This window comes from Anas acuta, chromosome 1, assembly GCF_963932015.1.
Source record: "Anas acuta chromosome 1, bAnaAcu1.1, whole genome shotgun sequence".
NCBI classification, from domain to species: domain Eukaryota; kingdom Metazoa; phylum Chordata; class Aves; order Anseriformes; family Anatidae; genus Anas; species Anas acuta.
The window spans coordinates 153,222,404-153,247,269 of NC_088979.1; the positions used below are offsets into that span (position 1 = coordinate 153,222,404).

A 24,866-nucleotide genomic window follows, 5' to 3' on the forward strand; every position below is an offset into this window, starting at 1 on the left:
ATTATTTCTAAAAGACCTGGGATTATTTCTATCTCAAAGTTGGAGCACAGGGAATTAAGCAGCAGGCAAAAAGTAAATATTGCAAAGCTGTTTCATTCACAGCTTGCTTTTTCTCTTGAGTTGAATAGGGTCTCCTATCAGGGAAAAATTGAATTTGTAATTAAAGATTAAATTGTGCTACATATGCAGTTTAGCATCTTCTGAACATTAAGTGTTCCTCTTTGGAGGAACTAATTTTGGGTATTGCACATTTTGTATGAAAAATATACTAGGTGGAATAAAAATCCATAGCAAATGACATAATTACAGATCTATTTTCTTTACTTTTGATTATATTCATTTTTAATTTCTCACTATGTACAGATGGAAAATAGTCGTGTGCTGTAATTTAGTTGAAGTCATTGAGTATGTTTTTGATAGGTATGTTGCTTCATGGCCAGGTATAATTTTGTTCCTGTTTCTGAATGGGCATGTAATTGAATCAATGCTGCTACAGTTTTGCAGGGCAAATTTAGCTTGAGATAAGGATCAAGAAGTCAGGTGCCTGAGATGTAGCAAATAATTGAAGTTCTTCCCCCCCGCCCCCCCAAGATTGATTGCCCTACTGAAGACAAATGAGTGAAATTCCAGGAGCAGGAGTTGTCAACACAGCCTCCTTTCTGTATATTCTGCCCTCTTTTTCTCTCCCCAGGTACCAGCTACAGAAAGAGGAAGTGGTTGCTGCAGGCGATAGCTGCCCTGAATGCCTAGGGCTGCCAGTATGAGCTCGAAGAACAACATTTGTTTTATCAATTGTTCCTCATAGCTTCATTTCCAGGCAGTACTAGATCATTCCTCTGTCTGATTCTATATATACATAGGTGTGAAGGTTTTTACCAAGCTTCTGTAGTCTAGGAAAGTAAAAAGACCTTGGCTTCCATATTCCTCTGAATAATGAATTATGAGATCATTGAGTTTTACGTTAATTATTTTCTGCTAGTATAACTTCTTTTAGTATCATATTAGGTTAAATTAATCATTCACAGATAATGATTTAAAAAAGTTTTACAAGTTGAGACAAAAGTCTAAATGGAATACATTTCAGATGTAATAATCAGTTTAATACTAATATTAAGCCCTTGACACAGAATACTTTGCAGACTGTAAAATAAGGTATTGCCTTAAACAGTACATTAACTTGGTTAAATACCAAGTATATTTAGTATATTTAATGGTGTTGATAGGACTTTTTCAGTCTGTTATCTGAAAAGATGAGCTAAATCATTCTTTTGTGCATCCTTTCATTTTTTGAGCTTCAGTGGTTTGGGGAGCAAGTAAATATGTAGCAGGAAATAGTTATGGGTTGTCCAAATAGTCATTTAATGCAATGCTCTAGTGTAGGAGATGGGAGTGAAAACAGAAGTAGCTGAGGAGTGTATGGAACGTACATCTATGGGAAATGGGATGGTTGCAGACTGCACAAGCAGCATCAGGGTTTGTGTTCACAAATGGGTTTAAAACATTATGTGTTTTTCTGACAAGTGTTTATGCTTGCAAGCTGGCTAGTACTCGTGTTAGGTGGTGCTTCCAAAATGGTTTCTGTGCTTAAGAAAGAATAGTAACAGTAATGGGGAGATAAATTCAGAATTCAGCATGCGTGATGTAAAATGTGAGTGAATCTGAGAATATTTAACAGTTTCACAAAGTAAAAGAACAGTGGAACTTTTTTGTAACTTTTCTCAATTTTTGAAAAACAACTTCTGAATTATTTTCCATCTTATAAAATACTATGGTAAAATAAAATGACACAGAAATGATACCTTCTGTTCTCATGGAAACATTGTTTGTTTGTTTCTTAGCATAATATATTGTGTATAATTGGATGATTTTACTTTTGTGAATCCTAAAAGGGTTCCATCATTTTTCCCAGCAATAATTATTTGTTCTGCTCAGAAGAAAATGCTGTTTGCTGTTGTGTTCACCCTTAAGGCAGGGTGCTTATGCAGCAAACCACAGAAGCTTGAAAGCAATATACTTTCTAAGGAAGAACATGTACCTTAAATAATAATCAGTCTATTAGCAGTATTGTAAAACTACATCGAGTTTGTATTTCTCATGCTTGATACAAATTTCTGTAAAAAAGGGCTTAAATAACTGAAGAAGGAGAATTTAACAGCTATTTGAGCTAATGTTTGTTGTTTGTACATCTGGAGGGAAGAAGAGTTTGCCATGTATTTGTGTGTTTGGTGAAAGGATGGGCATCATCTTTCCATGCCTCTTGCTCATAAAAAAAGAAATACTTGTGAAAGTAGAGCTGTTTTATGAAACAACTTTGATCTATTATAAGCATAATGTGTAGCATAATGTGCCTCTTTTTCATGTATACACATAGGCTACAGTTGTAAGGCCAGTTAAATTAGCTTCCTAAATTGTGAATAACATGGGCTGCATTTTCCATAAAACATTAGTTCCAGTTTCTTTTGTAAGTACACTTTTTGTGCCACTCAACAAAACTGCAAACAGAACACATGTGGAGCCTTAAATATGTTTTTTACCTCAAGTCCTTTATAGACAGGATATAAAAGCACATTGTATAAAATAATAAATCGTATGGAAAGGAACCACATGTTTTCCAAGTAAAAAAAGTGTATTTTAGTGATCTGTGCAGTATTGTCATATCCATATGGCATACTTTTAATCCTGGTTACTTACCTTACTGTTCTTTCAATTCTTGTGTCGTATGTCAATTTTCATGCCTCAGTGAGAGTTGTGTCTGCCTTGGGAACATTCCTTGCAGTTTTGAGTAGATAGGCTTCAAAACAAACAAACAAAGAACAAAAACACAACAAACAACAACAACAACAACAAACTATGAAAATGCTCTAGCTCTACATTTAAGCCTGAGGGTTTTTATTTAGAGGTGTTGTAAAATAAAATGGTCCTTTCCCTTTGCTATAGTTGTTTTTAAAGCATACAGATATGTATTGCTTTTCAAGTTCTTTTTCCCACCCAAAAGCTGTATGTATGCAGATCACTGGATGCAAATCACTGCTATAAGATGTGTATCTCATAGTAAGATGCAATGAAACAGAGAACTGGGGGAAAAATCAAGCAAGCTCCCCTACCCATCCATAAAAATAGCTTCTGTGTGAGTTTTGCCTCCCTGTGGAACTTCCCTGTGCTCAGATACTGTGTCATGTGTAATTGGATTGGAGCTCTTCCTGAATACTGTTTTCTCCTCTTGACAGCATGGGGTAACCTTGGAAATGTTCTCAAGAGCCAGAGCAAGATTTCTGAAGCTGAAAGCGCCTACAGAAATGCCTTGTACTACCGCAGCAACATGGCTGATATGCTTTATAATTTGTAAGTATGTGTGGCTTTCCTGAGGTTGGATCCTCTGCAAAACCTGTTGTGAATGGAGCTATTGATTTCCCTGCTGGAGATGGAGATGATGCTAGCTGTTGCTTTGTAATAGCCATTTCATTAATCGTGCTCCTTAAATTTTGGGGTGGACAGGATCTTTCCTTGGTCTACATTACTGTATATTCTTGTATCACTGTCTGGCTTGGAACAGGAAAATTACAAATCTGTTTGCTTTCAAAGAAAAAAAAAACCCACACTGAACAGAGTGCAGATAGATGAGCTGGCACCAGTAGTGCTCCATCTGTTTCTGGCTCCACTAAAATACAGAGGTGTTATTTAGACTTCCTTTTTAAGTCTAAATAACACTCGGTGGGAGGAGTGGGTGTAAACACTTTCTAGCATAAGCCAATACCCCTCAGTTAGCTGTCGAGGTCTGAAACATTAAAATAGCTAAATACTTTTCAGAGCAGTGGGGTGGGGACGGTTCAGTTGGTGCTCAGGGCTGGGAGCTGGGCTCTGCTGCAAGACAGACCCAACCCCTCCAGTTTGGGGTACACCATGGTGTCACTATATGCACAAACAAAATCCAGATAACTAGCATTTATTATGCAGTAGTGTAAGCTGTATGAAAATAAAATGCCCTGTGCAGTAGAAAAGTATGTGCTAGGGAAAGGAGATGGACAAACACTGAATGCAAACAGCAAGCCGCTTTATTAAAAAATAAAAAAAAATAATATCTGTAAATCCAGTTTCAAATGGCCATTTTTAATATCTGGATAAAAAGTTTACCATGGTAGACTTTTTAAAGTTACCCGTTTCATTAATTTGCCTGATGGGTAAACATACTATAAACTTTTATCTCTGTTTTCAAAATAATTTATTGATAGAATTTCCATTCAAAAGTTTATTTAAGATCTCAAAATCATATATATTTTTAATGCTCACACATTTACACACATGCATGCATGGTGTTTTTTTTTTTTTGTTGTTTTTTTTTTTCCTTCTTTTAGGCAATGGAGAGTGTGAAAGACATTTTTAAGAAGAAACTCTTTCCACTCATGCTTAAAGAAATAACTTCTGAAAACAGCAGGAGACTGCAGGAAAAAAAAAAGTGAAAAGATTGATATCCCTGAATTTCTCATACATGGTTCATTTTGGAGACGAAAATTATAACTATTAAATTTTTTTGTATGCCTATATGGTACTTTTGTCTCTTACTCAGTGTATCAGAGGAAACTCAAGTTAATACCAGGGTAAGAAGAGGGAAGGGGGATGGATGAAAAAGACAGGGATATAAAAGAAATCAGTCTTTGGCAGTTTTGCTGTTCTGCACGCAAGCCGATAATCTTCTGGCTTTACATTGATATACAAAATATATGTCTACAAGCCTTCATTTCTGATGAATAGAAAAATTCTTTGAATTCTACTGAGTTTGAGTAAAAGGAATTTAACTGAAATGATGGTTGGAATATAGAGGGCATAAACTTTCCTACATATAACTGTGAAAGTAGAGGAGGTTTATTTAGATGAAAGTGTTTGCTATAAAGTGTGTATACACGAATGCTTATGCAAAATGGATCTCCAATTCTTAACATTTCTGAACAGTATCCTGAATACAATTGAACCCTCTTTTACTTTATTTTACTTTTGTTTTGTTTTGTCTCATAAAACCATGAGTTATCCTACAGAAACTGAAAAATCTTACATAATCATTTTAATTTTTCTCATACCTATGTCATCTTGTTCTTTCCCTGTGTTGGTTACTCCCACATTCAGCATGGAAGCTAACTGGTAAATGGAGTAGGCTTTGACACCATTAAACCCCAAATTAATCCAATATTTTAAGCATAAACTCTGAAGAGGTCTCTTGCAAGTTCAGCCCTTCCTTGCAATGTAGTACTACGGAAGCCTTTTCCAAAAAAAAAAAAAAAAAAGTAATGGAAAAATTACTTCATGTGCTTACAAGAGGCCAGCTGGATTTACCATTTCTAGGTTTTAGGATGTACCTTTAAAACAGAAACAGTCATTTAGTACATCTTTAGAAAGAAAGCACCCTTACCATCATTTCTGATTACCGTGTTTTTGGCATCATAGATCATGTCTATTTTAGCCTCACATACTCTTTATTGTTTCTTAGCCTTTATGCCTCGGTATTGGATACAAATTAATTAGCACATGCAGCTGTACTCATACAGAGCATAAAAAAATCAAAGTGCTATCTGATTGAGGAACAAATTATTAAAGATTAACTCTCAATTTTCAATGGGTAATGATCAAGGAGAGAAGCTACATAAACAGAAGTGTTTGATCTCTGTTTCCTCATTCTTCTTCAAGAAATTGTCTTGCGATAAAATGTGCTGTTATTTAGCAGTTGTCTATTGATGTGTTAAAACCTAGTGAATTTAGCAGATTAGGTGAATGACTGATTTCAGTAAGACATTTTTATTTTCTGACTGTTGTACCTTTTCCACAGCTCTGTGTTGCAGCTATTTCTCCCCATTCAGGAGAATTTAAACTGCATGAATTTATATTACATAATTACAGAATCTCCTTTTGAAGGTTTGCCTGATACAGAATGTGTCATTTGCCATTTTGTTCAAATGTTACAATTATGCAACCATAAATAAATTCCCACATTTTTAGAAAATAGCATACATATAGTAAAGACCGAATGATAAGATGCTTAATATGGAAAAGGAGGATAAAAATAATACAAGCCATTAGTCACATGTATTACAGAGAACCACTGATTTCAGAAGATGAACAGATTTAGGCAAACTGTAATTCACTGGAAAGATCTGTTTTGTCTTCAGATTGCCCTCTCTCCACCCAACAGCTGGGAAACAATAAGTTTCTAGCTAACCTGTATCTTTAATGAATAAATGATTATTATTTATTATTTTTAAAACAAAGAAACCCACCTCTTGCTTACAATTAGTATTGGGTTGGTGGTTCAGCACTCTATTAGATATGGGTTAAAATGGGTTTGTTCTACTGATGTTTTCTCAGGTCCAAATAAGTAGAAGTGAAACTGCCTGTGATCCAGTATATCATGAAGATAATATCTTTGGCCTGGAATTTAGGAAATCTGAATTCAGGCTGAGGACTTGTGTTCTTGTTAGCAAACTTTTATTTTTATTTTTTTTTTCTGAAAGGCTCATGAAAAACTCTAGAGGATTTTGGATCATGACATCTCTGAAAGCAGCTGAGACTTTCATAGTAATTTCAGTGTGGAAAGTATTTCAGCTGTTGTTTTACACTGTATGTGGAGATTATATTACAATATTATATTACAATTATATACAACTGTAATACAGTAGTTTGTACTTCAAAAATACACATCAAGTGTCCATCTATAAATAATTTCTTTGACATCTTGAGGTGGCATGCAGGTAATTTCAACAAATAAATCTCAAATTCAAGTTCTCAGAGCTATGTATTACTGCTGACTTCAGCTAGATTTTATAGGATTTAAATCAGCGTTAACTGAGATCTCTTTTCATGCATTTAAGAAATCCCAGTATTTTAATACAACAAAGTACCAAGGACAAAGCTGTAGAAAAACTTGCTTTTCTGAAATAGGCAACGATTAGCAGATGAAAAACAAGCTACTTTATAATGCATTTTCAGCCTTTGATGGTTGCTACCTAAAGCTCAGGGTTTCTTGTATTTGTTTGAAATTACTGTTAATTCTTGCCTAAAGTAAAATTGCTTATCAGTTAAAAGACAGTTTTTTTCATTTATCATTCTATTTTTACTTAGGCCAAGTTCTAGTTCTGCTGCTTAGAGTATTCTTTTGTTGCCTATCCTAGTAATCTATGTTACCTTGAGTTTCTCAGGAGATTTTAAGTGTTTGCCATATCACATAAATATTGAAAATGCTTTTAAAATGGTACTAATTTACTGCATTTTGGGAGCGTACAGTGCTCCATAAAGGATACATTTCTAATAAACAGCCCTCCCCTTGCTTCTCTCCCCAGGTATCTCATTTTGCTTTCAGGGATAGGTTTGGGTGTACAAGTTTATCATTCAAATAAAAAGTATCTTCCAGTACATAAACCAGTCCTACAGGAAAGCTTGAAGAGGGACAGACCTTTATCGGGGAGTGTAGTGATAGAACAAGGGGTAACAGCTTTAAACTAAAAGGGGGCAGATTTAGATTATATATTTGGAAAAACTTCTTTACTCAGAGGGTGGAGAGGCACTGGCACAGGTTGTCAAGAGAAGCTGTGGATGCCTCATCCCTGGAGGTGTTCAAGGCCAGGCTGGATGGGGTTTTGGGCAACCTGGTCTGGTGGGAGGTGTCCCTGCCCATGGCATGGAGGTGGAACTGGGTCCCCTGGAACTGCAGGTAGAAGTTTAAGGTCTCTTCGAACCCAAACCATTCTGTGATTCTATAAAAGGCCCCTTCTGTGAGTGGTTCTGTCCATCTGTCATCATCTAGCACTGCTGATGCACACGGTGGGGACAGGTACTTTGCCTGGGGGTGCTGGCACAGCACACAATCGCCCAGCACCCAGAGGAGGGGGAAAGGTAGGGGCAGTGCTGCTTCTCATCCTGACAGCCACCCTTCCTCTGTCCAGTTAGCAGGGCTGGTAACAGTTGACGTCATGCTGAAATGATGGCAACTGCAACTAAGTGACACAGCGGTAGAGAACAGAATTATCTGCTGACCAATTGGCTTGCATTTGAAAAGCTTTTCCCTAGAATTAGAAGAAAATTACAGTTATGACTGTGTTGTCTGCAAAAGGAATGGCCGTTCTGTTACTGCCTACTGGGTATGTTAGGGTTATTAGTGATTACTGAAAGTGGGATTTATGTGCCATTTACATATTTGCTAACAGGATGTTATTGGAAAACATTAAACATTCCCTGTTTGCACTGATTAATGATTGGCTTTTTTGTTAATGGAACCTAGTTGTAGACTTACAAAAGGTTAGCACTCATTTGGTTGAGCAGTTAAATGACTTAATTGCTTTAAAAAAAAAAAAAAGACAAAACAAAAAAAAGCCTTAATTAAGTAGCAGACTTAATGGCTTTGTGCACTGCACTGCTGTAGCATCCATACCTGTCTTTCTGCCAGTTAATTTTGCAACCGACAATGAAAGAGTTGCCTTAAGCAAAGCACATCTTTTATTGCCACGTGGCTGCCTGGCTGGAGAAACACCTGTGTGGGGAATACAAGAAAGTTCTCTTCCATTTCATCTTTGTTGCCAGTGTAGGTAAATATATATATGTATATATATATATCCAGGTAGATATAGAGGAAATCATTGGGGGATGCACGTAGGCAGAGGCTTGGATGTAGTGCGACCATACCAAAATAATAACTAATGGGCCCTGTATTAGCTGTTATCAACTAGTATACAAAATTGATTAAACTATGTCAGTATTATATCTGGCCTGAAAGTTTAATACATATTTCATTAACATACATGTTTATCGTGATGGCAGTTATGGTTCCTGTGTATTGTAAATGGTCACTTTATGCCAGCTTTAGTAACCGAGGAGTTTACTTTCTAAGCAGAGCAACTGGTTTTAAAAGGACTACACTGGAAATAAAATAATATGTAAGTTGAGGGAAGTAGTAGGCTGTATACTGCCTGTTTGTATTTTGTGCCTGCTTTTCAGTCCCTGAAAATACTTTTTTTTTTTTTTTTTTTTCATTAGTATTCAGTGACTTTACATCAAAAACAAGGCAGAGAAGGAAGACAGGAAGATTTTTTAAAGTTGTTGGTTAAGAAAGATAGCTGAAATGATGCATCTTAAAGAATTCAGGATGGTTATGCAGAAGAACTAGATTTGGGAATATGTTTTGCTGCATTTATTTAAATAAGTAGCTCTATCTATAGAGGTGATGTGCAGCATTTCTATATAACCAGGATTTACTTTTTTCTTTTTCCTCCAACTAGAAAAACAGGATTCTGAGATGCTTTCTAAGTCACTGCATGAGGTCTGCTACTGCTGCAAGCAGTCAGCTCATATCCTCCGTTTCATAAATGATCCATATTCCACTGTAAAATTAGCTAGAAGCAACCTAGGCAAAACAGTCCTGTTGTTAGGCTGTGAATCTTGCTGCTGTGATAGTTAAAACTTGTCTCCTAATTCATCCTAAATTAGTTCATGGTCAATTTATACCCATTTACTTTGCGTCCCGTGGTTTAAGTACCTTTTTCTTTTCTGAGTAATTTCATCCTCGTGTATTTCTAGAGAGAGACTTCCACAGTACTTGTTTTATTAAGCTAAAGGAGTCATTGACTTTTTCCCCCCTCTCTCATTTGGTAGACTTCACATTTGTGCAATTATATGAATAAACTTTCTTTGAACAAAAGTTGTGTGTTTCAATTAATGTTTTAATTTATGTGCTTTACATCTGGGAAGTAAACTGGAGGGGGAAAAAGAGCTTTGAAACTGCAAACTTGAAGCAACTGGTCCTGTGGTTTGTTTTTGGGGGCTACTTGGGGTTATGCTCTTTTCTTTATTTAGCTGGGTAACTCTAGCAACTGTGGAAGTTTATTAAAAAGTGTCAGAAGCCTTTAAGCTCTTCTGTATTTATCCAAGTTTACTACTGGAGTTTACTCTCTTGTATCAAGAATCCTTATTGCAAGGATGTGCTTTCCTTTGTTTATTCTCATGTGAAGAAGAAGGCAGCCTTTGTATTCTGTAACTACAAAAGATAGGTACATACTTAATTCACACCAGTTGCCCTGATCCATCACTGGCTTTTGGTCAGTATTTTGCAATGCCCTTCTGCTTCTGTATTCTTCCTATCCACTCCTTATCCTTTCTCCCAGCAGTCTCTGAAAAGTAGTTATCATTTCATTAGCATCATTATCAGTAAACAAAAAAAGGGAATGGCATGTCAAGAGCAGATCCTCTCCTGGACATGGGAGGAACTTCCTTATGTGGCCGTCTGCCCCGGCTTCTGGGAGCTATCAGAGGCTTGGTGGTGTCCACAAGGTGAGAGCTCCCACTGAGGGACATTTTTTCTTTTGCATCTAGAAATTGGTCATTCAGAGCAAAAATGTTTTTGTTTGTTTTTGTTTTTGTGCCTGCTTTTACTATAAACAGAAGCGGCAATGTAAGATAAAAATCAACTGTCTCTTAAAAACAGATGGAGTAAAACTACCTATTTGCTAAACTTCAAAAATGTGCCCTCAACTTCTAAAAGATAACTTCAATGTAATAAGCATAATATTAAGCATGAAAATCAAATAAGAAATTGTTTTGATTGTGGAGATGGATAAAATTACAAGCCAAATTATAAATCTTTGATTAAACAGTTGATTTTTTTTTCTCCACACATAAAAGATGGAAGCATCCATGCACCAAACTTTTTTGGAAGGAGTTTGTCATTTTTATAAACTCATCATTCTTGCATTATAACTCCTTGTCAGGTGAATGGAAAGGAACTTCTTTTTGTCTAAGAGATGTTTGAAAGCCAATAGAAGAGGAAGCACAGGCTCCATCTGCTGTTGCCAATTTCTGACTTCATCCCTAGCAATCAGCTAGAGGGGAAAGAAGGAAGGAATTGGGACTATGAAAATAGGTCTGAACAAACAAATATGAAGAACTTCAGGGGGTCATGGGCTTTCATTGTTAAAGCCTGAGGGTCTTATGTCATTTATTTCTCTCCACGCTTCTCTGTTCTGTAGCTGGTCGTCTCATTTCTTGCAAGGATAGCATACTGTGGTAATTATGCAGTGATTAGTTCCCAGTTTATGACTGGGAACTTCTTAGAGTCATAGAATGGTTTGTGTTGGAAGAGACCTTAAAGACCACCCAGTTCCAACTGCCCTGCCGTGGGCAGGGATACCTCCCACCAGACCAGGTTGCTTAAAGCCCCATCCAGCCTGGCCTTGAGCACTTCCAGGGATGGGGCATCCACAGCTTGTCTGGGCAACCTGTGCCAGTGCCTCACCACCCTCAGAGTAGAGAATTTCTTCCAAATATCTAATCTAAATTTGCCCTCTTTTAGTTTGTCATTACTCCTTGTCCTATGACTACATTCCCTGACAAAGAGTCCCTCTCCAGCTTTCTTGTAGGCCCTGTTTAGATACTGGAAGACCACTAGACTCCAGCATGAGTCCCCCACGAGTGGCAGCTCCCCCCAGGCCCTCTGCTCCTGTGGGGGCTCTCCATGGGCCACAGCCTCCTCCAGGCCCCATCCATCTGCTCCACTGGGGGCTCCTCCACAGGCAGCAGCGTGGAGATCTGCTCCATGTGGGACCCATGGGCTGCAGGGGGACAGCCTGCTCCACCAGGGGCCTCTCCACAGGCTGCAAGGGAACTTATGCTCCAGCACCTGGGGCACCTGACCTCTTTCTGCACTGACTGTTCTCAGGGCTGCATCTCTTTGCATTTTCTCACTCCTCTCTCCCAGCTGCTGTTGTGCAGCAGTTTTTTCCCTTTCTTAAATCTGCTCTCCCAGAGGCCCAACCAGTGTCACTTGCTGGCTTGGTTATGGCCAGCAATGAGTCCCTTTAGGAGCCAGCTGGATCTGGCTCTGATCTGACACAGGGCAGGTGCTGGGCTCTGCTCACAGACACCACCCCTGCAGTCCCCCGACTATGAAAAGCTTAACACATAAGCCCAAGATAAGGACAACAGTATTCTGCTGACAACTGTTTGTATTCAACATCTCAGCTTCTTTAGAAAGGACTTCAAGTGCTAAATTGGCTCTTCTGTTAGTATTAGCTATAATGATCTCTGCAACCACATGGTGAAGTATGTGCTTCCTTCAGATACTGACTTGATCATATCTCTTCACTTCATGTTTGTCTTCACAACAGTGAAAAATTTTCAGGGGTCAGCTGATTTTACAGGCAACCAGGGATTCCCTGCAAGTTGCCTTACTTTTACACTGGTAGCGTGGTCGTATGGAACCTGAAGACTGAGGTCTCTGCTTCTACAGGCCATGCCGCCCACCCAGACCAGCTTGAGCAGTTCAGCTGTATGGCAGCAGGGCTGAACCATGTGCTTGCTTCTTGAGACCTCAGCCTGCCTCTCTTTAGTATTTTACTCTTTTTTTCTCTTTTTTTTTTTTCTCTTTTTTACTAATTTTTACTACTTTTTACTCTTTTTTTTTTTTTTTTACTAATTTATATTCCTTCTGTGTGGTGCACAAGGCAGTAGTCCTGTGAAGTAACAGTGAGCAATAATGCAGTTGGAGACTGTGACTGTAATACATATACTAAGAAGAGGAGTAGAAAATTTCACTGGCAGTGTTAATTTTGGCAGTAATTAAATTTAAAGTTTTTAATTTTAGTTGTATTTTGTGAGTAATTAGAGGTTACTGAGCATATTTATATGCTTGCATCATCCTGTTCAAGCTTAACGCTAGAGAGCATCTGATTTTTCATCTGGGAAGTGAAATATATAATCTCTTTAAGCTCTTTTAATATGCACTGTAATTTCAGGAATGCTTTGCCCATTTAATGCAAGCTTCATCATCTTAACTTTTTGCCTATTTAAATAAGTATTTATCCCTTCTTTGGCAAACATCCAATCCCTGAGATACCCCTCCCCCCCCCAGGTGTTAATTTTATTCAACAAAAAAAAAAACTATTTTTGAAATTTTCTTTCGGACTTTTCCTGGCTTCATTTAATCTGAAACTAGAACTAGAGACTCATAAATCTAATCAGCTTGTACTGTCAGAAGCCACAGGGAAAGCCAGCATTCAATCAGGACCAATTTCACGAGAAGAGGCAGTTCCTTGCCTCATAAAGGTTTTTAGGTTATATCCATCCTTTTTTTTTTTTTAATTTGGTTTTGTTTGTACCAAATCCCATAACAAATACTTATTGAAACACTAATAATTTGTTGAAATTCAGTTCTCAGTCATGCATCCAAACAGCTTGTGTTTATATAAATATATATGTAGGAGTGTGTGTGTGTGTGAGAGAGAGAGAATGAATGAATGTCTGTTAGTGGAACAACTGTATAAAAAAAATCTGGAAGAGAAGTAGGGGAAAAAAACACCTTAAGGTACCAAGTAATTAATTAAGAGTGCAAGTAGTGAACAGAAAAGATAAATCTAGTAATAATGATAAATAAAAGTACTTTTAATCAAAAAAGCATAAGTATCATATGCTTACTAAGGTAATTTATCCTGTTCAAATTGACTAATTACTGTATTACTTATTTTAATATGTGAAAATCATTATTCCAGAACTAAGAAAGGATTTTTAATATATATACATTTGTCCCAAAATCATGTAGAAGAATGCTTTTTTAAAAAAGTAAGAAGCTACTTAAGTATCAGACCATGCAACTCAGCTTTATGCTAGTTCTGTTGCTATTAGAAAATGGGATCAATCTATCATGAAAAATAATTTTCCTTTGAATAATTGCAGCTATAAAAATTGTAGACAAAACAAATATTTGTAGACTAAAGTTCTAGAAAATTTAGAAAATATTGTCCTAAAGACCATACATCTTGCCACCCGCAAGACACTTAGCATAATGCTTGCAGTTAAAAACTTTGGTGTCATGCCAAAAAGTATCCTGAAGTTTATACATTCCCTCATTGCTCAAATTTCTGTTGGTCAAGGACCAACAGAAAATAAATTGGGTTTACAACCTAATCTGGGGCTAGTGGACAGATACTGTTTCAAACATGAGGCCACATGGTACTGATGGAGAGAGAGAGTACAGAAAAAAGAAGATGTATTTTTCCATTTTGTTAAATTCTAACCCAATGACAGGAAGCAAAAAATATTTGTTTCCTCCTCTGAAGTCTTGTGGTTTAATTAAAATGGTTTTCCTGAGATTTTGGAGGGAAAAAAAGTTTCTCTGATTGGTAATGGAAAAACCAATCCAACCACTTTGGAGTTTGAAAAGCTATCATCAGATAAAAGCATAAAGGAAGAAGACAAAAATGCTGTGGGTTAGAGAAACTAAAAATTGAGGTGATAACCCTCTGCTCCCTCTGCCTTCTAAAAGAAATAGCTACATTTATTTTTTCCTGGTTACTTTAAGGTATATAAAGAGGATCAGCTACCTGCTAATAATGTCTGGGTCCAAATTTAAAATCAGTAATGATTAAGGATTTTCTTACCTTTGTGATATTGAGGCATTTGTGTATGCTTTTTCATATCATCAATTATGTCCAGACCACTTCTCAGTAATTTCTGTATGACTGCATTTTCTGTAATTTCTATATTCTGCTGTAATTTGTAATTCAGAAGGACGTTTGTCATAAAAGCTTTAATTCAAGCTTATGAATTACAAAACTAACTGAGAAAGAAGAGGAATTAGGTATCATTTTTGATTACTGTTCAGTTATTAAATTTGTTTGGAATAGAGAGAAGACAGAGAAAAAATGAACTGATGTAGGCGCTTAGCCCTGCAGTGAATAATTTAATGAAATTGCTCAGCAAGGACTGGTTAAGGTAATGTGTGTGAAGTGTTAAGTGGTTAAGTTTATTGTGCATTTGAAACAGGTCTGTTTAGTTCACGTCAAGGAGAGAAGACAGGCTAAACATGACTGAAATAGTTACAGATAACTCCAGCATACTCCAACTGCTTACAAAAAAAATCTCAGACTCAAGCATTTTCTCAAATGAGTAAAAGAATATCCTTGTTTCCAAGGAAGCCAAAATTACTGCATTTAACCTCTTTGGTAAAGTCATATAAATATATCTGATGTATATTAATTAATCCTGTTTTCAGAGAAAATACTTTTCCCACTAAATTGTTAGAAGCTTGCAGGTTTATTATATCTCTGTAATCATATTTGTTGCTTTAGTTCTGTTTTTAATATTTTTGTTTCATATGAGGCAAGGAGTACATTTTGAAGTTACTCTTTGAATAACCTTCCTCTCTTTTTTCTTTTGTCCTTATGCAGAGGATTACTGCTTCAGGAAAACAGCAGATTTTCAGAGGCATTGCATTACTATAAACTGGCAATTGGTAGCAGGCCCACATTAGCCTGTAAGTATTTCAGCTATACAAGCTCGCATAATATCGACTATTGTTTTTTAAGGACATCTTCCTACTTTTTAATAATACTTTTTTTCCCCAGATTTTTTTTTTTTCATTCTGAAAGTAGAAGGAGAAATTGTGTACTTTTCAGCTGAAGCAAGTGTTTATTTGTCAAGAGGTATGGTCACTGTGGTGCAGGGAAGAAGCAGATAGAGATATAACACTGAACAGTGTGATAGAACATAAAACACTTCTAATCGGGATGGTGAGACATAGATGCTGTTGCACAAATATATAGGCTCCCATTTTCTGTTTCATAAAGCCAGTCTCAGATTTTTATAGTATGTGTTGTGACTGAATAATACAAATATTTTTGAGGTCTTCTATTTTTTCCTTTCTTGCCTGAGGGACATGGGAAATAATTCATAAGGTGTTGCCCATGACTGATTCCAAAATTATGGAACACTTTTATTTTTTTTATTTGTCGCTAAAGTATTGAATATTACATATGTGTGTGCATGTGTGTACACATGTATATATCTTTATAAGAAACAACATTTCAAGCAATGACACCATATGCTTGATACAGTCCTAATAAGAGGAATGAAGCAGAGCACACCGCTTAGACAGCATTTCTTTTTCTTTTTCCTCAATCTTTGTAGTCGCTCTTCTTTCCTTGTGTCTGAACTTCCACCTCTTACCTGTTCTTCTTTACACCAATGATTGATCTATATTATATGAAAGCCAAATTAGATAATCATGAAATTGCTTTCTGGTATTACTTCAAAGTAAGCTGAAGACCAAGTAAAACATAACAGAACCCTATTAAAATATAACATTTCTTTCCATCTTCACAGCTGCCTATTTAAATACTGGTATCATCCTAATGAACCAAGGGAAGACAGAGGAAGCCAGGAGGACTTTCCTGAAGTGTTCAGAGATCTCTGATGAAAATTTGAAGGATCCTCATGCTCATAAAAGCTCTGTTACTAGCTGTCTTTATAACTTAGGAAAACTTTTTCATGAGCAAGGACACTATGAGGTAACACTTCAGATTTGTCTACAATATTATAAAATCTCCATACAGAAATAGTACCCATTGCTTCCATCCAGACTTTCAAAATATAACACAGGGACCAATTGAGTGAATTTCACCAAATCATTAGTATTCTCTACAGAGAGTATTTGTACTCTACAGTCATGGGTGTGAAGATGTTAATTTGCAGTGTGATGTTCTGGTGTCAGAATCAGTATTAACAATGATCACATCTGTTATGTGCTAATTCATTCTTTTTGGCTTTGCCCTCACTACTGGTATGAAAAAGATAAGCTGAGCTAATGTGTACTGGCTTTTTACTTCAAAATAGAGTAGCCCATCTTTTAAATTATTAAAAAGCCTTTATGGTTGCTACTAAGTCTCCAAAAATAAGATCTATTTGGAACAATTAAAAACGTCAGTGATTAGAAGCATTCCAGTGTGTGCTACTTTCAGATAACTGGACATAAGTGCTACAGAGATTGAATTTTTAGATGTAGTCATACATTGCACTCAACCCCATCCCATCTCATTTATGTGTGCAGTTGAGACAGTTGTGATTCCTCTTCATTCTCCCTAGTGAAATTATTAAATCCGGTCATTTGCTTGAGTTTTGACCTCTTGCAGTATTCGAAAGAAAGTAATTCTCTTTTTTTGCATTCCTAAGCATACTTCAGAACAGGAGTTACATATGGTTTTGATCCATATAACTCTTTCTGACTGTGACAGTTAACTCAGCTGTTTAAGATTAGGCATGCACATGCCCTATGGATTCCCTGTCATCTGTCTGCTGAATCCAGCTCTGTCAGATGGCAGTCACTAATTGGTTAAAACACAGGCACAGATAGCTGATACATTGATAAAGATAAGAGAACAGCAACATATTGCCTGCATGGCCAATAGAGTGTAGAGGTGGAGTGGAGTGCCTGGGAGGTGCAAGAAATTGTAAGAATTTAAAACATCAGGTTTCTGTCTGGTGGTCATGGCAGCCTGACCCAGGCTCAGTCATACACTTAGATTTTTTCAAGTATATTTGAGCCTTCACAAGCTGTGACTTTTTGATGGGATGATATGGAAAAAGGTGCAGAGCTAACAGATTGATCAGTAAGCATCCTAAGTGCTGAATGAATCATAAATACATGATCAAGTAATTCACAGCACATTAGTGAAAGGAATACAATTTTGGCACTTATATCTACAGTCCATCTCATTCTTTCCGTGTAGCAGAATTTCAGTTATGTGGGTTATATTCTGCTATTACTTGATGGTAGATAATGATTTCTTTATTTTTATGTCACTTACTGTAGCTCAGTCATCTGAAAATACTTTGCCGTTTAGTGTTATTCCATATGGTCTACCAGCCTATAGAATTTTATGTATATTTTATAAACTTGTGAGTCTTTGAAGGGTTTAAAAAAATGTTCCTTTTATTTTCACCTGGGAAAGGGGATATTTTATTGCAACTAATTTGATCTTTTGCCAATAAGCTTCACTGAATTTGGTAAAACTTTTGTATATGAGAAATGTGAGCTTGCTGTGATATATATGATGCAGATGCGTTTTCTTCTTCTGTACCCCCTCATTTAGAGAGAATAGTTTTTGTCTAATTTATATGCAAGACTGCTTTTGAAACTGGTGCTTTACTAATGATTTGTACTACCTATGTGTCTCTTCAGGATGCCCTTACGGTTTACAAAGAAGCAATACAGAAAATGCCAAGACAGTTTGCACCACAGAGCTTATACAATATGATAGGTAAGTGTGTTGTTAGTGTTTCTGAAAGGCACTTGTGAAGTCAGGCAGAGTGAAACAAAAGAGCATAGCCAGGCAACTGGGGCTCAAATTAGTTAGCTAATGAAAAAAAAAAAAAATTGCCTTCAGTAGATGCTAGCCAAACCAGGTTCAGAGTGCCAGCAAATGCAATGCTGGATAAGGCACAATAAGTGATTAGACTATCAGCTATTAGGGCAATATAGCAGCTCTATATCTAAGAGTGACCAATAAAGTACTTTTACATTTAGAATGCATGAATTAGTCTCTCATCCAGTTAGCTTGGAGACCTCATGTGCAATTCAGGTTTTTTAAACTCTTATTTATTTAACCTTGAAACTAAGAAGAATTTGCATTTGCTTTGTAGAAAATGGAATGAAAAGTCACCTTCATTATAGCATAACGTAATTTATTATGGGTGTTAGATGGTAAATTACCTTGTGAACACATTTTTTTAGGTTGCGACAAAAATGTGTTTCCAAGCTGATGTACTGTTAAGAAGAGGTCTGCAATGAGAGAATTTTTTTACAGGACCAGCCTATCTGTTCTTGAAATTTTTAGCAGAGTCCCTTGAGTACTACAAGAAACATTAACTTAAGTGTGAGGTGTTTTTATAATTTCAATTTAACTTCAGCTCCTCAAATTCTCTGACACATCCTTACAAAGAATACCTTGAACAGATAACAGAGAAAAAAAAAAAAAAACAAGAAAAAAATATATTATTTGTATTATTCAGATCTGTAAAGAAGAGGAAGGACAGGTTTTTGATTGTTCCATAGATGTTTTAAGTCTCTGAAGGGGCATGCAGTTCTTCTAACTAACCCCAGTTTCTGGCCAGTAGATTCTGTAAGCTCATATCTAAAAAGTCATAAGATGCCTTTGAAATAATTTGAAGTAGAACAATAAAAAATGTAATGAAACCATTAGGATCAACAGGAAAGGTGATTTTTTTCCCTTCCCCAATGCTCAAAATGCAAGAGTGTGTTGGTTGACACAGCCGTCAAAGGAGGCACTACTCACTCTTCTCTACTTATTTAGAAAATGTATCTTTTATTAGCTCTATACAAGTTCTTGGGCATGGGAAATAATATTCTAAAACCCTAGTTATAAAGGATGGTACATATTTGCAAATCTCTGTAAATGTTAAATTACATGGTTGTTTGAGTGACAAGTTATCTAAAGTCTGCAGTAGTATAAACACTTTATTAACAGTTCATACAGTTCAATGCAGTTACTTCTACCTAAATGCTGAGCTTTATCAGATCAATGCAAATAGCTAAAATTCCTAAAATGCTCAGGTTGATTATTGCACATACTCTTGTTGTTATAGAGTCTTAGCTGAACTATTGCTGTATCACTTATTTATCAGCATTTGCTGATAGATTTGATGGGGTTATCAACAGTCACCACTCTGTGGGAATTAAACATCTGCTTACTATTGGTGTCCTGTAGTGACTTTTGATGTACTACAGTGCTCCAAGCAATCTCTCAGAAGTTTGATTGCTCTCTTTAGTGCAGATAAATATTTCATAATTCTGATAAAAGTGCTCCTTAGAAGTACAGAAATTACAAAATGAAAACCAATGCCTTTGCCCACATCATGGTTGTTTCATTACAAAACAGGCCTGCATCGCCCTTTTTCTTTCCTATGAGCAGATGATTCTTTTAGAATCACAATGACCTAAAAGGTTCTTTGCTATTTTACTTTTTTCCCATTGGTTACTTTTTTTTGTGTTCAGGAAGCCTTTCTCAGTTTCCTTTATCCTTTTCTCAGTCCCCAAAGTTCAAGTTCACTCTGTTACCGGGATTTGCATTTATTAACTCACAAAGCAACAGTGAACATAGAGACCAGCTCAGTCCTTTGCCTGGGCTTGGCTGCTGCTACATCCTCCCTACCCTGCTCACCCGGCACATGTGCTGGGTTTTGCTTCCTTTAGACAGCCGCTGACGTGCAGTGGATGAAATGGTGGCATAACAAGTCATGGCCAGCTGAGCTTACCTTAGTCCCTTTTGGGCTACTGCAGAGAGCAACAGGCTTTTGGGGGATCTGTAAAGTACCTCTTCCCCTGGATGTAATATATATTTGTATTTGAGTTGCTGTTGTGATTGCAGCTTTTGCAGGGAAGCCAGAATTTGCTTCACACTTGTTGCAGAGGTGTGGCTTATTGGCTCTACTACAAAGGTGATCCAAGAGGCTAGGTAAAGAGCCAGATGGTGACTTCAGCTGAACTCAGTGCTGCTCTGTTAGCAGCAGGTTTCTTTAAAGCTGTCCTGGATGTGTCTACATGAGCTCACATGGTTGCAGTTAGATGCATTGAGTCAGATTGTTCTCCCTTGCCTGTTATGGTATAAAGGTTGGATGATAAGTCAGAGCTAGGTAGCTGTGTTCATTTTATGATGTGGAAAGAAAAGGATGCCTTCGGGGAGTAATTTAGCCCATCAGTCTTAAACATCTATTTTAGATTATATGAAGTCATCTGCAAGCATACTTCTGTAAAAGGAGCTGAGGTGATCAGCTTAGACTTGCTAGCTTGAGTTGGGTGAGGTATATCCTAAACACCTATTCAGCCACCTCTTTACATTGGGTGTGACAGGGGTACCAGGCAAACACATCCATTATCAGGACTACCTCACTCTGCAACTCATACTGTACCACTGGGCACCAGAAGGCTGACTGGATTGTTTATTTCTGTTTTCCCGTTGAAGACAACATTATAAACACATTCACCATAACACTCCCTTTGACATACAACATTGCATAAACTTGTCTTCATACTTCTTGCTTTTAAACAGGAGGCTAGAGGGACTAAAATAGGCCAGTCCTCTCTCATATACTTAGTGCTGCATGAAGCTGCCTCAGCTGTGCCCACTCACCATGTGCTCATTGCTGGGGAGGAGAAGGGGGAGAACCTGGGGAGTGCTCCCCACCTGTTCAGGAAGGAAGGGTCCCTCCCTGTCTCCACAAGACATGGGGAAAGGGTCTCCATGGTTTATCTTGAAATCCAAGAATAGTTACAGTTTGAGGATTATCTACTGCAGTTGTCATTATAATTGATGTATTCCAAGTCTCTGGGAATGGTTTGCTTTAGTCTCTGGGTTTTTATCTAACAGTTTTTAGTCTCTGGGAACTGCTTGGTTTTGTGTTAGGTACTGGTATGCAATCTTAGAAAACAGCACTTCCTCTAATTTCAGATAACTATTTCATTGAAGATTTTCTGGAGGCTTTTTTCCTTGCTCAGTGCAGGTGAAATACTTGAAGTAGAATAAGCAGGAGATGAACTGTTTAAACTAAATTAGAGTTGGAGCTCCAGCACTCCAAGAGCGGTAGCATTAGCACTCTGGCAGTGTTAAGCCTTTACACCACCTGCTTTCCCTGTCTGTCTTACCGTTCTTTTCCTGCACCGGCTTCTACTGGCCTTTTGCTCTGCCAGACCCAGGAGCTCATTCCCGCAGTGTGCCAGTCTGCCCAGCTGACTCTCATTTTTTAAAACTTTGAGTAACTTGTCTCCTAAACAAAAAGAAGTATTGGGCTTCAAGAAGCAAGACATCCATTTGACTTTGCATTTTATTCATTGTACAACAGGCAGAGCAAGAATACCAGCATCAAACATTCTAAGTTTGTGCATATGAAAAGTTGCAGGGTAGATTTTGCTCTCCTGTTGCTGTGATTTATTTTGCCAGGTGTGCAACAACTCAGCTAAGGAAACCATATGTTTCTCTGGCTTTGTACCAAGAAGTAAAAACTTTCTTTTTTTTTTTTTTTTTCCTAAAAGAACACCAAACAGCTAAAAATTAAAACTCTAAAACTAGAATCAAAATAATTATTCAACAGGCTGTATAGGGTTGGCTTGATATTTATTTTCTCTATGTCATACTTCTTTGATGTAAATTAAAAAGTACATACTAAGGTTACACAGATTAATTTGCTTGGCATGACAACATGCACTACAAAGGCCAGAGTCCAGCTCAGCTGCATTAAATAGGTAATATATTTTGTTTAAAGTTTCAATTAAAACCTGGGGTCAAAAGATAAAATGGTCCCTGTGGGATCTTGAACACTTTAATGCCAATATTAGGATTGCTTAAGGATCAGCCCCTGCTCTAGATGTCTTTTGCGTTCTTGAAATCTGATATTGTACAGTTGATTGTATTACACTGCTTTTAAAACCACACTGGCCCACCTGCTACAGTAATTCATACTCCTTGCCAGTGAAGTGGTGTGAGGTGGAGCATGGGAGCTTTATTTTAATATTGAACAGTACGAAGATGTTGGGGTGACCTTGTTCAGGATTAGACTGGGAAGATACTGTCATAAAGACAAACGTCATGATCACATTTCATCTGCCCTTGCCAACTAACATCTGAATGTCTATTTTCAGATGCATTTAATGCAAAGTCTTGCAAACCTTTTTGATGACAGAAAATCAAGTTACAGAAGAAACTAATGTTGCAGGAGTGAATATGGTTAATGACAGTTTAGATTTCTTCTTGCTAATCTGCTACATTGCACATGCACAGAAAACAAATCATACGCTAGTGAAAGCCAGGTACAGAACAGGAAAGGGGAGCCAAATTTTACATCTGGTGCAGAGGTTTGCATCATAAGTATAAAGGCTTAGCATGTAGAGAGATTTTCTGTGTTGATGATTATAACATAACTATCACTTTATTTGATTATGCTTTGGGGTGAATGAGGCTGTTTGTACAAACCTGTTAACATTGTTAAGGCTCCTATCCCATTTGCCCCTTGCTCCCATTAAATGTTTTTTTATTGAATTACTTTTAAATATTGTTTAGAATTCCAAGAAACACTTTTGTTGGTGTAGTTTTACAATTCATACTGTGCAAGACTTACTTTTTAAGAGCCAAAGATGATTAAGCTGTGAAATGCATATCCCACTTCATAACTTATGCAGAGCATGTTACCTACACTTGTCTGAGCTCCAGTCATCAGTGCACTCACTATGCATTTCACAAACCTTTCCTGATAATTGCTTACTAAATGTGCCTTTCAAACACTTTTTTCTTGAAAGATCATCTTGGTTGGAAAAAAAAGGATATTTTTTCCTTCATATGTATATTTTATTTCATGTTCTAGAATGTGAATGGAGTCCACTCCAGTAATAAGGGGTGTAAAAGATTTTGCTTCCTTTTTACCCCTCAAGCACCATCGGGCTACTTTAACCGTAACCCTGTCCGAGATTTTGCAGACTACTGTAGTTCATACCTGAAGTCCAAAGCTTGAGTGTAAACCTCTGGGCTGATTGAGCTGTCTCCTGTTTTTTCACTTTGTTTTGTCTGAAGGATTCAAAATGGGTATGAAGGCTACAGCAGTCAGTTGCTGAGTGGGTGGGACACACAGTTCTTGAGACCGTTTTTTTTGGACCATTGATCTATAGTTTCTAGTGAAATGCTTGAATATGCTTAGACAATATTCTGAAAGGGCCGAGAATGTATTTGTATTTTAAACATACAGGATTTTGTATGAAAATAAATACTAACATAACATTTGTAAGCTAAAAATATAGTCCAATATTGAAACTGGACTCCATGGATTCCAGTTAGACATGATCATAATAGAAAGTGCTTCTATTAAGAGTATTTTAAAGAAACCTGTTCTGGCATAATGTCCATGTTATACTGAAAATAACATAAAACATAAACTAAAGTAAAATATATGTATAAAATATGTGTACGTAAAGTAAAAGGCAAGAAAAGAGTACAATTACTTGTTCAGTTATGAATTCTTAGTCAGTTTGTACCTTACAATTTACTGCTGGCTCCACATCTGTTGGGAAATGAAAATGAACTTATCTGTCTCAGGTGAGCTCAGGGCCTCCATTTCTGTCAGTTTGCTTCATTCACTGGAAGTCTTTGTGTAACAACAAACAGCTGTGCTAAGTCCATGCTGTTCCATGCTGCAACTTATTTTATTTTGCCCTTCATTCGTATCCGTTTTCCACTTCAGGTATTTTCCTGGAAAAGTAGATTACTAGTCTAATTAAATCAGATCAAAGGCTTTGCTTTGGCTAATTGGGAACTATAAGAATCTGCTCAACCAAAGTAAACGTGGATTGACTCCCATCCATCAAAAACCCTCCTAAAATACAATGCACTCCTTGAAATCTTCAAGGAGATTATTCTGTGAAAGGGAAAAAAAAAAGTAGAATATGCTTAGTCTATGCAGTACTTGATGCTCATTAAGCTCGCATGCTTCGTCTGTTTCAGAGAAGTACATGCACTGCATATTTATCACCAAGACTGAAAAGTGCAGTGTATTTTGAACAGTAAAGTATAACATCAAACTATGCTCCTAGATTTATTATGTTATTGTATGCACTGATACCTAAGAGAAAAAAAAGAATGAAATGTATCTAGAGAGGTACATTTATGGTAAGAGCACCTGTGGCCTTAATTTGCACAGGAGGACTGCACATCTGCGTTATGAAAGACACAGACCCATTGTGGTACATGGGGTCACAGACCTCTCCATCTTTTTTCTAAGGCAACCTGTTTATATTCCTGATTCAAAGAAATAATTGAAAAATTAAATTTAAATCCTGACTGAAGGTATATAATAGACCTTTTCCTTTTTAAAATGCACCTCTGTTGTATTTTCTCTTTTGAGATCTGCTCTTGCCAATGCCAAGCTCTGTTCTGGAATTTTTTATGTTACATTTTTACCATCCAGAAATTTTGGTGGCAGATAATTACATATGCACATTTACTCTGCATTGTCTCACCTAGAGAGAGAATTTTTCAGTCGTCTTTTCAGCAATACCTTTTGTAATC

At 36.9% G+C, this 24,866-nt stretch overlaps 1 protein-coding gene across 3 annotated transcripts in view; it reads left to right on the forward strand.

Annotated features, from left to right (window-relative positions):
* The window catches only part of TMTC2 (transmembrane O-mannosyltransferase targeting cadherins 2), a 258,351-nt gene that overhangs the window by 169,521 nt on the left and 63,964 nt on the right, over window positions 1-24,866 (forward strand). For all 3 annotated transcript variants that reach the window (XM_068667510.1, XM_068667501.1, XM_068667492.1), the window contains exons 4-7: window positions 3,228-3,342; window positions 15,192-15,277; window positions 16,126-16,310; window positions 17,981-18,059. In XM_068667510.1, the coding sequence (XP_068523611.1) occupies window positions 3,228-3,342; window positions 15,192-15,277; window positions 16,126-16,310; window positions 17,981-18,059 (465 nt within the window). The remainder of the gene's footprint in view (window positions 1-3,227; window positions 3,343-15,191; window positions 15,278-16,125; window positions 16,311-17,980; window positions 18,060-24,866) is intronic.